We start from the raw sequence: 16903 nt of genomic DNA, 5'->3' as shown, positions 1-16903 counted from the left end.
CTGGAGGGGTTTTAAAATCAAAATATTTTTTGGAATTTGGGGATTGTCGTTTGCATTTTTTTGTTTTTAAACTCAACTTTACGTCAATACTCTATGCAGAGGTTTTGTTTATTGAAGTACAGAATGTACTGGTAGGGGTTTTAAAATCAAAACCCCCTTGGCTGCGTTGGGGCAGAGATGGTTTAGCATAAAATCTCACCTAAAATAAATAAAATTAAGCAAAAAAACATTAACTCCGTCTCCCCCATTTCATTTCGGGGGGGGGGGGGGGTTGAACCCCCCCCCCTGGCTACGCCCATGACACACACAATTTACACACACTAATTTAAATAATTGCAGGCTTTCTAAAACGTTTTCCTCGATATTTAAGAACATCTTTATGTCCGATTCCTCTAAAACAGCGATGCCCAAACTACGGCCCGCGGGCCAGATCCGGCCCGCGACGTGCTTCAATCCGGCCCGCCAAAACATTGGAACAAAATGATTAAAAAAATGTAAAAATGAGAAAGTTAAATTTGATATTTTCTTTAAGTTAGAATTCTCACTCTTTTTTTTGGTTAATTCCATCTTTATGTTTGGTATTCTAATATTCATATTCAATATTTTTTTTTATTGTAAGAACACAAGTGTTGTTTTTTGTCAATGGCGATAAAACTTGACAGCTATTTTTAAAATCTTGAAAAATTCCGCTACTATCTTGAGCTAGCCGTGTCCTTGACACCTTGTGTGTACAACACAGAGCATCATTGATGCCTCGTTTTGGGTCGTGTTCTTTTGATGTCAAAGCGATTGGTACCGTAGTGTTTAACGTTTGTGATTTAATAAAATGGGAAAACCTAAGAAACGAAAAGTGGATTCTGCATGTAGAAACTTTTTAAAAAGTGAACAGATCTTTACTTTTTTGCGGAATTCGATAATAAGCCAACATTTTTCATTTGTAAAGAAAGTGTGGCTGTTTTTAAAGAACATAACATTAAAAGGCATTATGAAACCAAATACATAAACACAAATGGTGACATTCTTGATTTGAGCCATGAAGACAAGATTGCCAAGTTACGAATAGAGATCGTGGGATTGACGAGAATATTTAACAAAAAGAGACAAGAAAATGAGTCGGCGATAAGGGCCAGCTACAGCTCACATCCTAAATAGAGCAATGAAGCCTTTATCCAATGGCGAATGTGTAAAAAAAAAGTGCTTGCTAGCAGTGATGGAAGAAATGTGTCCTGAAAAGAAGAATGCATTAGAAGCTGTCAGCTTTTCTCGCATGACACTACACAATTTCCATTCACATTAAAAGACAGAGCAGCAGAATTCGAAATGTTTTCTATTGCTGCTGATGAGTCCACTGACATAACTGATACCGCGTAACTCTTGGTATTTATTCGCGGTACAAACAAAAATTTTGATATAAGAGGAGTTAGCAGCTATGAGGAGCATGCATGGGACTACAACTGCAGAAGACATGTTCAAAGAAGTGTCAGCCATCATAGAGGACCTTGCTCTTCCTTGGAATAAATTAGTTGGAGTGATTACTGATTGCGCTAGAAATATGCCTGGATCTCACAGCGGACTGACAGCAAGAGTTATTTTAAAAAGTTGTTGAGTCAAATGGAACTGAACCCCTGCGGCTTCACTGCATCATTCACCAACAAAATCTCTGAGGAAAGGTTTTGAATCTAGACCATGTGATGCTGATTGTGTTCAGTACTGTACATTCCATCAAATCACAAGTGTTGACTCACAGAACTATCAAAGATTTTCTGACAGAAATATGAAGACGTTCTATTTCACAGTGAAGTGCGGGGGCTGGTTAAGCCGAGGAAAGGTGTTAATACGTTGTTTTTTTATTTGAGACACAAAATTGAAATATTTATGATGGAAAAATCAAAACAAGTGCCACAACTGAACGACCCCTCATGGTTGTGGGATTTTGGCTATTTTATGCGACATCACATCTAAATGAACTCAATACCAAACTACAAGGGAAAGACAAATTGATTTCGCATGTGTATGCAGACATGTGTATGCAGACATAAGCGCTTTCCAAACAAAATTGCAACTCTTCATTCAACACTTCCAACCTGAACCACTCTACAAAATGATGAGCAGCTAAATAAAGAAAAAATGATCCAACTTCTGAGGCTCTTGGATAATTTCAGTGAAAGATTTGTGGATTTTCATAATTTAAAAAATGAAATCCGTCTTTTTCAAAATCCATTTGCTGCCGATGTGTCAAGTGCTTCGACAGATCTGCAACTGGAACTGATTGACTTACAAGGGTGATCACAAGTTTTCAAAGCACTTATTTGTGTGAACAAACTTTTTCAGTGATGAAATATGCGAAATCCATGTTACGTAATCGACTCACGGATGAACATCTAGATTCAGTGCTCCTACTTGGTGTTTCATCTATGCAGACAAATATTCAGAAGATGGTTTTGGATAAACTCCATGCATCACATGAATTTATGTAAGTAGGTCCAAAAATAAAACTAATAAAAATAGCTTATTGTATTTTTTTTTCTTTTTGGTGATATGGCCCGCGACACGAATGCCAAGAATTAAAATGGCCCGCAGACCAAATAAGGTTGGGCATCACTGCTCTAAAAGCATCAACCTGTCGAAGGGCCACTTCTCTCTCTAAACTACATGGTACATTCTGTACTTTAATAAACAAAACCTCGGCATGGAGTATTGACGTAAAGTTGTATACAAAACGCAGCCACGATTCAGCACACTGTTTTTCAAAGAAGCTTTTGATATGGTGGGACACTTCTCTTGTGAAGAGAAATTATTTCAAAGCAGGATATAGCTCTAGTTTCACCACCGAAGGCTTTAGACTTTAGAACTAACCCTCTGGTCTTTCCATACCTAGAAATTCTGCTATCAACGAATCGAAGAATTCGCTTTTAAAAAAATTATTTCCCGTGAAGGGTGGCAGAAATATAAAAAGCATCAGTGAACGCTGTTAAAAACTGGGCATCACTTACCTGCTTCTTTGCTTTGTTCATTATAAAGCGGCCAAAGCTTTACTTACGATTGCTTCACATTTGGTTCTTGCACATGCCATACATGTTGAATTAATTTCAGAGTGTAGTCCATTGATTTAAAACTGTTATTATGATCGTCGTAAGTATCTTTAGCGGATGCGAATTGAACTATCGAGAAGATATCTATGTGTTTCAGAAGCAGGCTACCTTAATGGGAGCTTACTAGGAGATTCCAAATGGAAATTAGGGGCCTACGTTCTGCATTCAGATGTTTGGTTTAATCCACTAGAGTGACATAAAACTTTGATCGACATTTCTAGCACCGTGCTCCAGTGTGCTTGTTGATTTTCCATGTCATCTATAAACCTGAACTCATAGAGTTCCTAAATCTAGATTCTATAAACCTGAACTCATAGAGTTCCTAGATCTAGATTCTATAAACCTGAACTCATAGAGTTCCTAGATCTAGATTCTATAAACCTGAACTCAGAGACCTAGATCTAGATTCTATAAACCTGAACTCGTAGAGTTCCTAGATCTAGATTCTATAAACCTGAACTCATAGAGTTCCTAAATCTAGATTCTATAAACCTGAACTCGTAGAATTCCTAAATCTAGATTCTATAAACCTGAACTCGTAGAATTCCTAGATCTAGATTCTATAAACCTGAACTCATAGAGTTCCTAAATCTAGATTCTATAAACCTGAACTCATAGAGTTCCTAGATCTAGATTCTATAAACCTGAACTCATAGAGTTCCTAGATCTAGATTCTATAAACCTGAACTCATAGGGTTCCTAGATATAGATTCTATCAACCTGAACTCATAGAGTTCCTAGATCTAGATTCTATAAACCTGAACTCATAGTGTTCCTAGATCTAGATTCTATAAACCTGAACTCATAGAGTTCCTAAATCTAGATTCTATAAACCTGAACTCGTAGAATTCCTAAATCTAGATTCTATAAACCTGAACTCGTAGAATTCCTAGATCTAGATTCTATAAACCTGAACTCATAGAGTTCCTAGATCTAGATTCTATAAACCTGAACTCGTAGAGTTCCTAGATCTAGATTCTATAAACCTGAACTCATAGAGTTCCTAAATCTAGATTCTATAAACCTGAACTCATAGAGTTCCTAGATCTAGACTCTATAAACCTGTTCATAACTTCATTACAATGATTACATCCTTCTTAAATTCACAGCTTTGCATTTCATGCAAAAATAAACCAGAAGTGGAATATAACAATGTAGTGAAAATACGAAAAAGAATTCACTAATTATAAAGTGAGAAATGTTATCGAATTGGAAAATGCGCTTAATTTGAATCAAGATAGAATATTTCAACTTTCATTCTTGTGCATGCACAGTGCACTGCACTCCAATATATTCGGTAAAATAGTTGGGGAGATGTACGTATCTGGGAGGTTTCCGTGCTGTACCAAGGGAGCTCTAGTTTAAATCCTTATTCCAGAAGAGTTAGAAGAGTCTTATTATTGTTGTCCTGTTTGCTTTTAAGTGAAAAATAACGCTAATGATTTTTAAAAAAATTTATTACCTTGAAGATTAAAACAAGACCATGGCTTGAATATTCCTGGTGCTTGTGTGCCGCCTTTGAGTTAGCGTGATAATTGACTTTAAACTCAATGACTTTAGAACTGATATAAAAAAATCATAATGGGGCATATTTACGCAAGTGTAAATATATATGTGAGGCGCAAATTTTTGATTATAATTTTCCATTTTGAAATTACTAAAGTCTTCGAAAGTAAATTAAAAGAAATACCGTACATAGATATGTGCTGCTCACAGACCTATATGAAAAGAGGATTGTGTATATTATTTATTGCTATGATTACTAGTCTAGATCTAGGTCTATTGGATCTATATTTATATGATGATACATTCTTTTTATAATAATAGCTTTCTGTCTCTATGGATTTAATAAATATTGTTATAATCTTGCCTTGCATACCGCCATTCATATTAGATTTAGATATAGAATAGATGTAGATTTAGATCTAGACTAGATGTAGATTTAGCATGTGTATGTGTGTGTGTACATAATCTTTATTACATTCTGACCCTTCATTCTTTCGGAAGACGTTTATTGTTCCCTAGAATAGGTTCTTCCTGGAGTTAGTGGGAAAATTGTAGACTCCCCGCCATTGCCAGCAAGGGGGTCTGGGGAAGCGCTAGGATCACTATTTCCGGTTTTGAAAGCCAACAAAATGCATATTCTGAGGTATCTACAGTGCATTTTCCTACTATTAAAAAGTCTTATTTTAAAAACCTAATGTGCTTTTCTTACTGACTTAGACTCTCCCGTGTCAATCGACGCATTTGCCGTCAAGCCACAAAAATCTGTCACTGGTAATGTCTGAAGCCTCTTCCCACCTGCTCTGAGGATCTCCATGAATGTGTTGCGCCAAGGATATCATCGCAACTCTTATTATGCGTAATTCATTTTGTCGGAAAACATGTCCCGTAAACCTCATGCGACGCTCTGTCACAATCTTACTAAGGGGTCGACTCCCAGTTCTACAATGGATTTCCTTGATTTTGACCCGATCTTTATAACTGACTCCTAAAATCTGTCTTAGCCATCTTTGTTGAGTCACATTTAGTATTTTTCAATTTCGGCAGATGACTATTCACTGCACTTAATGGAGCCCTGCCACTGGTAGAAATGTGTAACCTCTCTTGAATACGCTCTTGGAATTAGGTGACTGTAGTTTGCTTTAGATTTTATATCTAAAAGGGAAGTTTTATCGTCAAAATCATCTGTTGGGGTTTTTAAACTAAAAAATCTCTGGAGTTGTTTTTGTTTTTAAATTCAAAACCCTATTTAGCTACTGGTAACTGTAGTTTGCTTTAGAATAATATTGAAGATAGATGTTTTCCACCTCAAAACGATCTGTAGGAGGATTTTAAACTCAAAACCATCTGGAGGGGTTTAAACTTTAAAAATAGCCATCTGTAGGAGAGGGGTTTAAACTGAAAACCCCCAATTGGCTTGGCAACCCTCAAATAATTTTATTGTGTAATTTGCTTTTTTCATATTGAAGAGGTATTTTTTAGCTTCAAACCCTACTGAAGAGGGGGGGGGGGTTAAACTCAAAACCCTTTGGCTACACTCATCGAATTTCGAGTGTGTAATTTGCTTTTTTTATATTGAAGAGGGGGTTTATCGTAAATTTTGGAGGGGTTTTAAAATCAAAATCTTCCTTAACTTTGCTCTTGGAATTTGGGGATTGTGTGACAAGTCAAAAGCTTGCTGTCAGAGTCACTCATTTTTATCACAGCATTAACATATTATTTATTATTTATTTATCTTATTTTAATTATTTCCCCGTTCTATCCCCAATTTCATCACCCGCCCCACCTTTCCTCTTCTCGCTAGACTTAATAATAATAATAATAATAATCTTTATTATCCGTAAGGAAATTTGTCTTACAATTTGTGCATTACCAAACAAAAAAACATTATAACTATAAGAAACCAAAGTGTACATTCACACCAGACTCACTCATAATTTACATGTGACAAAGTTTGTACCAGATTGTTCTTATTTAATGATTTGATTGCCAGGGGAACAAAAGAGTGTTTGTGTCTGTTTGTCTTTGCTATCGGTGTCTTGTATCTCTTTTGTGATGGTAAAATCACAAAATCCTGACACAAAGTGTGATTCTTTATTTCGAGGATCTTGTTAGCTTTTTTATAGATGTTTGTCTCAAACAACTGCCCAAATGGGGTTTGTTTTTTGCCAATGATTTTGCCAGCAGCATTGAGGATTCTGTTAAGTTTATTCCTATTTTTAATGCTCAGATTGCCATACCAGGCAGTGATATTGAAACTGAAAACATTGCAGATGTGAGCGTGATAAAACATAGCCAAGGCCTTTTCGCTAACATTAAACGAGGACAGTTTTCTTAGTAGTCGTAATCTTTGCTGCCCTTTTTTGCTGATATAATCAGTATTTGCAGTAAAATTTAGTTTATTGTCTAGGATAGTACCAAGGTATTTAAAGGTTTGCACAATTTCAATAGTCTCCCCAGCTACAGAAACAATATCATTTTCCTTCTTGTCCCTGCCAAAATCGATTATCATTTCTTTGGTTTTTTTTACATTTAATAATAAAAAATTATCTTTACAGTATTCTTCAATGTGTTCTAATTCTTTGAAATACTCATTTACGTCTGAGCTCTCTGAGAGCAGGGCAAGAAGAGCCGCATCATCAGCGAATTTTGTGAAGGAGCAACAAGAACTATCGGATTGAAAATCATTGGTGTACAAAATGAACCACAAAGGCGATGTCACAGCCCCCTGGGGCGCCCCTGTGTTAACTATGCGTTCATTAGACCACCACCTTGGAGATAACTAGGCCACAGCTTTCACTTATCTCCCCTTGATCGGGGAAAGATAAACACGCAGTCTATTTGGTCTTACCCGCCGGATGTCTGACGGTCCTAGTTGACTCCACCTTGGGTGCAATACAAATCACTCTTTCGAGTCAAATTCACCCACGTGAGAGATTATCTTTAGCCTAGGACATTTTCTGTTTCCGCCCACCTCTTCCAGACCTTTATAAGGTAGACTAAGTCAAACCAGACTCGCTCATTTCTCTATCGCTGGCGATCGAGACTGGACCATTTCATACATTCTTACTCTTGGAGGAATACCTGGTGGTAAGCCGAACTTAATCACAGTTCCACTTAATTACTTTGTGCATATTTCTCACTGGATATTATCATGTGTATTTTATTATGTCATTTATGCTTAATTAGTGCTTTGTGCATTTCTCACTGTCGTAAGTAGGAAACAAAACATTGCATATGTGTATATTTATATATTACATTCACCTATGTCCACAATATTATTGCCACGTTGCTCAATTGATCCTTGACGCAACATTGTATATATTTGTACCTCTTATTTTATTCCCCTTATCTCGGCTGACCGCCTTGATAATTTTACTAGTGCATTAATACTGCACTTAGAAAAGAGATAAGAATTATCTCCCCTTTAGTCTTCTACCTTGACGAGAGTTGCGTCCCTTGAATGGACGCTCTCCCTTTTCAAGCTCGCTCTCCCTTTTCAAGCTCGCTCCTTTGTTTGTGTCCGACAAACAATAGCGTCATGGTCGCTGACCAGCGTCCGCCCCCCCCCCTTTTTTTTTTCTCTTTCCACTTGTGTTGTTTATTTGAGATTATTATTTCCCCTTTTATATACATTTTTATATTGCTACTATCAGCCATCTATTTTCCAAATTCCATTTGTCATCATCTCCCCATTGTGCTCAAAAGCAATTGTGCAATCTGACAAATACACCTCAGCCGAGGGCATCGATAATCTGAGAGCATGAGAGACATGTCCTAATCTGTCTTTGTTTATCCGCAGCCTCCCTGTCTGCCTTTGTACTTAGTGCTATTCAGCACTGCACTTCTGCCTATTTGTTTGGATCACCTGCCTATTTGTTATTGAGTATCATCTCCTGCCTACTGGGATCTACTTAACTATTTATCGGATCACTTGCCTACTTATTCCACATCAATCAACTATTCTATTTGGTGCTAGTCAGCACTGCGAGATACTACTTGGCGCTATCGGCTCTACTCACCTGCGTATTTGTCAACTTATTAGTTACGACGTCCCTATAGACCACGTGTCTGTGCGAGACGTCATAGCTCCGCCAGATCTCCGCAACTCACTGGACTTATCCTGTTAACTATGCTGCCCACGGCAGATCCGCTTTGCCCGCAGTACAAGTGTGCCCACGTAAGCCGGCCACCCTCACTATCTGAGTCCACTACAGATATCAGAACTTTAGATTGAGACTCCACAAGAACTGTATCACCGGCGTCCCTCTACCCGCCAGAGCGCCACCACCAGCTGCTGAACCTCAAGCCAGGACACAGCCAGCTGCGACCCAAGCAGGACAACCAGCTAAGTTCAGAAGACAAAGTGACATACTCTCTTATTAAGTGCAAGAGTGATGATTAAATATAGTATTGATTAGAGATAGATGCAAACCCTCCCCCTTTTTATTCTTCTATGTAAATATTTATGTAAATTAATATTCTTCAATTTTTAACTTTTTATCTCTCTTTCATTGCTTGTTTCGTTGCGTGCCTGCTCCCGATTTATATGCTGATGGGTTGGTGTGTGATTGCTTCAAAAATAATCATCCCCTAGACGTTAAACAAGCCAAACACACGTCACACGCGAAAACCTGTCACAGATTGTCGTTTACATTTTTTTTTGTTTTGTTTTATAGAAGAGAGGAGATTTAACTGCAAACCCCCCTGGTAGGGGGTTTAAACTCAAAACACCCTTGGCTGTGCTGGGGAAAGTGATGGTTTAGTATTAAAATCTCACCTAAAATAATCAAAGCAAAGAATCTGTCACTAAATTCTGACCCCCCCCCCCCTGACTACCTCCATGAGATTTAGATCTAGACGTCTCTATATATATATCCAAGAAAAACTGGTCGCCCCCACCTCCGTTACATAGACGTAATAAAACGTGACCTCAAATCAGTGAACATTAATACTGACAATTGGGAAGACATAGCTCTAGACCGCACCAGATGGGGAGAGACAGTGACCAAGAAAGCTATGGACAGTGAAAGTACATGAGTCTCACCTCAGAAAGAAAAACGTACAATCCGAAAAACGGGCAGCTCCTCTACCACCAAAGCAAAAGCCACCTTAATCTGCGCTATCTGTGGACGGGAGTGTCTCTCCAAAATAGGGCTCCACAGCCACATGAGGAAGTGTGCTCTGAGATGAACCATAGTCGTTCTACGACTGAAGGAGGCCACATATATATCCTACATCTTTAAAAGCCTGTGACAATAGCCATGACGGTTAAATTGCGGGGCCCAATTCGAGCAATCGGTCAAATCATATAACTATTTGCGTCAATATGCCCCAGTGAACTGAACACAAGCACTAACACATGGATCTTAACAATGACGTCAGTTTGTTGTAAGGAAAGTTTGTAATCAATTTTTTTTTCAAATTATACGATAAATGCTTTGAAACGTATAGTTTAATATTTCTAGTTGATACATGCAATAGGAAGACATTGTAAAGTTACAACTTGTTTAAATTCGGTAAACATTTGATCTACTTTTATAGAGTTTGGTGTAAATTGAATAGATATTTCATCAAGAATTGAAATGTCACACTACAGAGTGCTACGTATTCTCTCGGCGTATACAGCCTTTAATATTCTCGGGGAATAAAATGATATTGACGCATACCTTTAGAACAAGCTAAAGCCGTGCTTCAGAGCTCTCATAGCTAGCAACTAGATAGGTCGTACAATTTCCAGAAATAAAACAAATAAAAAAGGGAATTTTAAATGTAAGTTTTTCCATTCCTTTTGCAAAGTAAAAATAACAATTTCCAACTTTTAATCGAATCTCATATCATCACTAATGTTTAATTATGTGTTCAGACAATTCTCAATGGAACGAGCATATCTACCAAACAATTGAATATCTTACACAAACTATTTGTTTGATTGCAAGTGCTCCAATATGCTTTAGGTCTGGAACTTTCGTTCTGAAATGTTTTACAGTTCATTCAAATATCCGAATGAACACAAAGCAAAATGTAAGGCAGCGTGACATCATGTTGACTTGAATCAAACTGATGTCATTGATTTCCTGTCAAGCAAACAGAAGAGAACATTTTGCTTGACTGATTTGACTGATGTACTGGGTATCTTTGAGTTTTAACTGTAAATTGAGGAGATGATAATTTTATTTCATAAGTTTCAATATTTACTGGTAATGCTGATTTTGAACCATATGTTTTAATTGTCACAGGTGGTCTCGTAAGGGTTTCATCATCTAGGTCAATAACCACAAGATCTTGTGTTTCAACCATCCTATTCAGTTTTGTACTTTGGGATAACTTTGTGATCCATTGTTCATAGGGTACTGCTTGAGTTCGAGCCTTTTTGGTATTGAATGGGGAGACAACAGCCCTACTGCTTTCAGCTAGTCTCTTTATTATGTTATATTTCTTTGAACAAACACTAGATTCTGGTTTTAAATAGGTCTTAGAATATTTTGTGTGATTATTGACATTCTTAGTAATAGCAAAAGATAGCTGCTTTGATTCCTGAAGTCTTAATTTTGACTCTAAACCTGACAAAACATTCTGACCGTGAAATGTCTTAACTCGAACTCCTCTAGTGCATGGCACAATACAGTCAGGAAGTCCAAGTAATGTAGATTGTGCTTTAAGGGACGTTTTCATTTTAATTTTGTGTAAAATTGCTGGTGAAGTTTGTCTCAAGACTTCTTTACTTGTTTTTGCAAATTTTTTAGCTTGATTCACTACAGGAATTGAGCTACGAGTTTTGTTGAATGCACATTTCTTGGGTAAGGGTTTTGTCACTTTTTGTTCAATGTTTTCTTCACATTCACGAGTCTTTTCCAAATTAAAACTTTCTTTGTTTGGTTCAAAATGTATATTATGCTTCTCAGTGCTTTCTGTAGCGATATAATCTTTGTGTACATTAATATCACGCCACTTGACGCTACGTTCTTTTTGTTTATTGTTTATTTTATATGCTGTAAATGTTATGTCGTGTTTTCTGCATACATTATCTTGACATTGTTGTTTTGTTTTTAAACTTAAAGACTTTCTAGCAAACTGTGTACATGACATATCAACAGACGGCTCAATAGTTTCAAAATAATATGCACCGTTTGACTGGTCCAAATTTATATCTTTATCATCCTTTGTATCACTTATCGTCTCTACCTTTGTCACAACTAGTGGATCGTGTGAAAGGTTCAAATTGTTTGCAGTTGGAAGGATTTGACTTTGTTTGTCTATTCTGTTATGAGTCATGCTATCAATTGTTATCTTATTAGTTGGACTGGTTTCATTATTGATAAAGTCTTTCTCATATTCATTGTTATTATTCTCTTTCCTCTTTATGTCCTTGATCATAGTCATCTTATCTTTTTTGTTCATTTCATTTCGTTCGTTATCAACTAGGGCATGGCAATATGAACCTGCAGTAGGAATTTTATTGTTTTCATTACAAAGAACGTTTTCATTAGATCTAATAATGGTGGAAGATGTAGTCCATGTACTAGTGTCATCATCAAACATATCAACTTTACTAGGAGATAAGGATGTTAGCAGCTGTTGATATTTCGTATTCGCAATGACTGGTTTGACATGTGAGAAGGTTTCCAAAAAGTTTAAAGCTCTACCAAGGTCAGGTTTTTCTTCGTTCAATAATTTGTGAGCAACGTGATCAAGACATGTTAAAGCCAGAGGCATTGGATTATCCGAAGAACTCTTCAGTATCATTTTATTATTCAATAAAAAACTGTCATTTTTGCAATCCAATGTTATTGTGTGGATCTCCTCATCTAATGTACGAGGACCCACACATTTCTTTGAGAAACCTTTGTACATACTGGCATCACTTTCTTGTTCAGATCTGTGTAAAGTAAGGTGTGAAACATTTTCTAGACTTTCAACACTAAGTTTTGATTTCAGAATATTTTTGTAACTATCTTTATCAATGTCTGTAATTGGTGTAGATAGAAGTTTTGCTGAAACTTTTCCCGGGCTGCATCTTTTGTCCAAACAGTTAACATTTGTGTAATTGGCACGTTTTTCTATCTTGGATATTTTCTTAAATTCATTTCCTTTAATTGCAGTTAAAACTTTTCGAAGACTATTTTCTGACGTAATTAACTTCGTTTGAATTATTTTTTCATCTCGTTTACTAGAATTAATATCTTCTGTATAACTCTCAATAGTTTTAGTGTTTGGAGTAAATCGCATACTTTTGTCTATGTCACCAACGTCAAGCTTGTTAGTTTGCTGTGAGAGTACGGTATTATAGCCAATATTTCGAGGATTTTTTCCAGTAACATTGGTCTGATAGAAACTCACTTGAAATTTGCTTTTTTGTAGTTGAATATCGTTGTCGTTTTTATTTTGTAACTTACATTTTCTGTCCTCTGTACCTTGTGGATAGCATTCCCAGTCCATCTTATACTGGCGATTGTCGTCTTTGTTGTCTATATTTCGTATATCACTTTCTCTGTTCCCAGTATAAGCATTAAATACTTTCCTGTCAAGTTGCGGATTAATGTCGTTCTTATCTGTATCGTGTACATTACCTTCAGTGTGGTCTGTATCTCGCAAGCTTCTTTTTCCGTATTCCATATTTCCTATATCACCTTCTCTGTTACCAGTATCTCCCTGATCACATTTTCTGTGGTCAGTATCTAGTAGATTATCTTTTCTGTTACCAGTATCTCCCTGATCACATTTTCTGTGGTGAGTATCTAGTAGATTATCTTCTCTGTTATCAGTATCTCCCTGATCACATTTTCTGTGGTCAGTATCTAGTAGATTATCTTCTCTGTTACCAGTATCTCCCTGATCACATTTTCTGTGGTGAGTATCTAGTAGATTATCTTCTCTGTTACCAGTATCTCCCTGATCACATTTTCTGTGGTCAGTATCTAGTAGATTATCTTCTCTGTTACCAGTATCTCCCTGATCACATTTTCTGTGGTGAGTATCTAGTAGATTATCTTCTCTGTTACCAGTATCTCCCTGATCACATTTTTTGTGGTCAGTATCTAGTAGATTATCTTCTCTGTTACCAGTATCTCCCTGATTACATTTTCTGTGGTCAGTATCTAGTAGATTATCTTCTCTGTTACCAGTATCTCCTTGATCAAATTTTCTATAAGTATCTAGCTTATATTTGCTAGTGTTATCTAATTCACTAAAGTTTCTGTTGTATATACTTCCTATATTACATTTTCTGTCCAGTTCATAGTGTTGATTGACGTCCTTACACAAATCTATAGATCGTAAATCATCTTTTTGTTGTGAAAAGTCACTTTTGTTTGTTGCACTTTGTAGAGTACGATCTCTGTACCAGGTATTTCGCAGATTACTTTCTAATTTTCTATTAACTTGTTTCTCCTTCATGTAAAATGTATAATCTCTTTGTTGCTTTTCTAATAAATCACCCTTCAGGTCTTGTGGAGCAAGTTCACTGTGTTTTAAAAAGGGTTTTATATCAAATTTCTCTTCGACTGAAATTTCTTTGGTGGTCTTCTGGAGGTCGTTGTCACGATTGTCATAAGTAAAATCTTTTTCATACTTATCGCTCTTTTGAAAACGTTTATTCAACTGTGATATTTTACAGGTCAAAGATGTTGGACTATCAGCTGTTTCAAATGAATAGGAAAGATTATCTAAGTCAATCATATGTAACGAGGAAAATTTGTGTTGATCACTAACATTCCATAAAGTATTTCTTGGTGTTAGATTCACTTCATGCAAGTCAAAACTTGACTTTGGCGAACTGTTGAAAGACGAATGGTTGAACGAGATAGTTTCATTTAGGCTAGCTACGTTATTAGGATTAGGACTCAAAGTGTTAAAAGTACTCAATGTTTGATCGTCAGTGCTTACGACTTTCAATGGATAAGTGCATCGAGAATTAGAAAACTTGTCGCATTGTTCAATATCATATTTATGTGGGCACGGTCTTGCAGAACTTGCAAAGTTTGAATCTTTATTTCGATTTATGCTTTTCTTTGTTCCATACATTGTATTATCGTGAATAGGGTTCCATTCAGACCTAGACTTTGTCAAATACTTGTTCTGATTACATCTACTGTTTATAATCGACAAAATGTGTGACATTTCACTGGTTGGTCTTTCTAGTGGTGGTTCTACAGGAAAACAGCTTTTGTGGTAAACTAATTCATCACCATTTAACGTTTTATTGGAATAGTGATAACATGATTTGTCTTGTGTGTGTGCTGGAGATGGTAAGGGTGGCAATATTTCATCTTTATATTTATGTGCAAATAACTCGTTTTTAGAAATTGAACTTTTTATGAAGCCACACAAAGGTGTATCTTCTAGATCTATCTGTGTATCAGAATGTAGATGTTGTCTTGAAGTATTCAAATATCTTGGTCTATATTTGTAACACAAATTTATTTCATTGATTTCATTCTGTGGAACTGATCCATTCATTGAGAAAGAACTGTTCTGAAATGCATCATGATTAGACAAATAGGTTAAAGGTTCTTGTCTTTCAGAATTGAAGTAGTTAGATGTTTTGGCCCTTTCTGAATTCTTGTTGGTTTGCGATAAACATTGAGAATCAACAGCTACATTTATTGCTGAATTGGTAGTTTTGGTTGTAAATGGTTTATTTTCTCTTATTCTGTGATGATCCCAACAACAAGTATGGGTAGGATCTATATTAAGGCACGATGAATCACAGAGAGTTTTTGTTTTCTCTTGTATAATTGATGCTAAGGATTTCATGAAGGATTTTGATTTTTTCAAATTAAAATCGTTTGTGAGATTTTCTAAAAAGTTTACTTGATCTTTTTCAAAATATGTTTTAAAAAACTGACCTTGTCTGAGACAAGAAGTAGGCGAAGATGTAGAGGACAGAGCTGTAGAGGTTTTATCATTCCAGCCAAAAAGATTTCTTTCCGAATCATTTTGTAGAAATTCTAATGAGAAGTTGTTTTTCTTTGTGTCTAACGAAGAACATTTTGGTTCGACTTTTTCACGTGAAGTATTAACTTTCAATTGTGTCCATGTCTTTTTTTTGCTCAAACATTTTTTCGATTGTTTTTCTTCTTTGAAACAACTAGAAACGTTTTTCTTAGCTCTACGCTTAAGCTTCTGCTGACTTTGTTTGCTATTCTGGTTGAAAATGCGACATTCTTCTACTGTACCTTTCTTTCTAAGGACTTCATCAAGTTCATCTAAATAATCACTACTCATAGGGTTAATTTTTCTCTTGTCCACATTTTTTAGTTGAATTTCTTTCCCAGTGTAGTTAAAATAACTTCGGCATCGCTTCGTTTCTCGATCTACGAAAGCTTTTGCTTTTTGTATTTCTTCCTTGAGGCAGTCAGCAACCTGTCTTCTGATTTTAGCTTTTGTGTAAGGGTCATAATTTGCGACGGTCTCTGGTTCTATAATAAGATGATCCATTTTAGGATCTCTACGTGGAGTACGCTGATTTTGTTGATTTTCTAAATACCGATGTTTCATTTTATTGTAATGTGATCCTTTGACTTGATAGCTATTACTATCTGAACTTAATATCTTGTTTGCTGATAACATTCCAACTACAACACAAAGTATGCTATAGACTCTTATAGAGTCTTATCGGACTGGTTGCCAATGTGACCTACTGATAGTTAAACATGAAGAGATTTACTGTTGTTTTTTTATGTAAAGTAAGATCTCGTTATTTCTACTCACTAGACTTGGCGCTAAGATGACTAAAATAATTTATACCATGACTTACTATAGATCTCATTTAATCTAGGCACAAAAGGAAATTATATTAAGCCTTAGGCTACTTCTTTTACTTCCATACACAAATTATTTGAAAAGAAAAACACATTCAGTACGTGTTTTGGATGGTATATTACAAGATGGTGCCGTTTTAATGGAAAATGCTGCGCATTTTTCGAAATTTCAAGGATTGCGCGCACTAGCTCAAAAAATGTATTTTCGGAAATGTAACCATGGAACTGTACTAAAGGAACAGTAACTTCAAACTGCATCTTTGCGCGTCCTTATCTTATCTTATATAATACAGACGTTACTTAAAAAAAAGAAGATGATTACGTCCTATCTGCTCATGCTGCACTGTATTAAAAAAAATTGAGATAATAAAAAAAGATTATACGCCTCGACCGCGCGCGATTTACCCGTATTGATTAAAACATTTTTGTTTGCACTATTCAAGCAGATTTTTAAAAACTTCATCCATTTTCAGACAAGCTGTTATGTAACGAGGAACATTTGTGTTGATCACTAACATTCCATAAGTATTTAGAAGTAGTTTTAGT

The 16903-nt window shown here is 36.1% G+C and overlaps 1 protein-coding gene across 8 annotated transcripts in view; it reads right to left on the bottom strand.

Annotated features, from left to right (window-relative positions):
• LOC106073725 (uncharacterized) overlaps positions 1–16497 on the bottom strand; it is a 34610-nt gene extending 18113 nt beyond the window's left edge. For 3 of the 8 annotated variants that reach the window (XM_056036697.1, XM_056036703.1, XM_056036696.1), the window contains exons 1-3: positions 10511–16497; positions 4555–4654; positions 2994–3115 (exon numbers count right to left, since the gene is read on the bottom strand). In XM_056036697.1, coding sequence (XP_055892672.1) covers positions 10662–16166 — 5505 coding nt within the window. In that variant the 5' untranslated portion in view covers positions 16167–16497 and the 3' untranslated portion in view covers positions 2994–3115; positions 4555–4654; positions 10511–10661. The remainder of the gene's footprint in view (positions 1–2993; positions 3116–4554; positions 4655–10510) is intronic. The other 5 variants (XM_056036700.1, XM_056036704.1, XM_056036699.1 and 2 more) reach the window with 2 other exon arrangements.
• Between the last annotated feature and the right edge of the window lie 406 nt (positions 16498–16903).

Source organism: Biomphalaria glabrata, chromosome 7 (assembly GCF_947242115.1).
Source record: "Biomphalaria glabrata chromosome 7, xgBioGlab47.1, whole genome shotgun sequence".
In the NCBI taxonomy this organism is placed as follows: Eukaryota; Metazoa; Mollusca; class Gastropoda; family Planorbidae; genus Biomphalaria; species Biomphalaria glabrata.
Note: the sequence above shows the minus strand (reverse complement) of the source record. Positions and strands in the feature narration are given on the sequence as shown.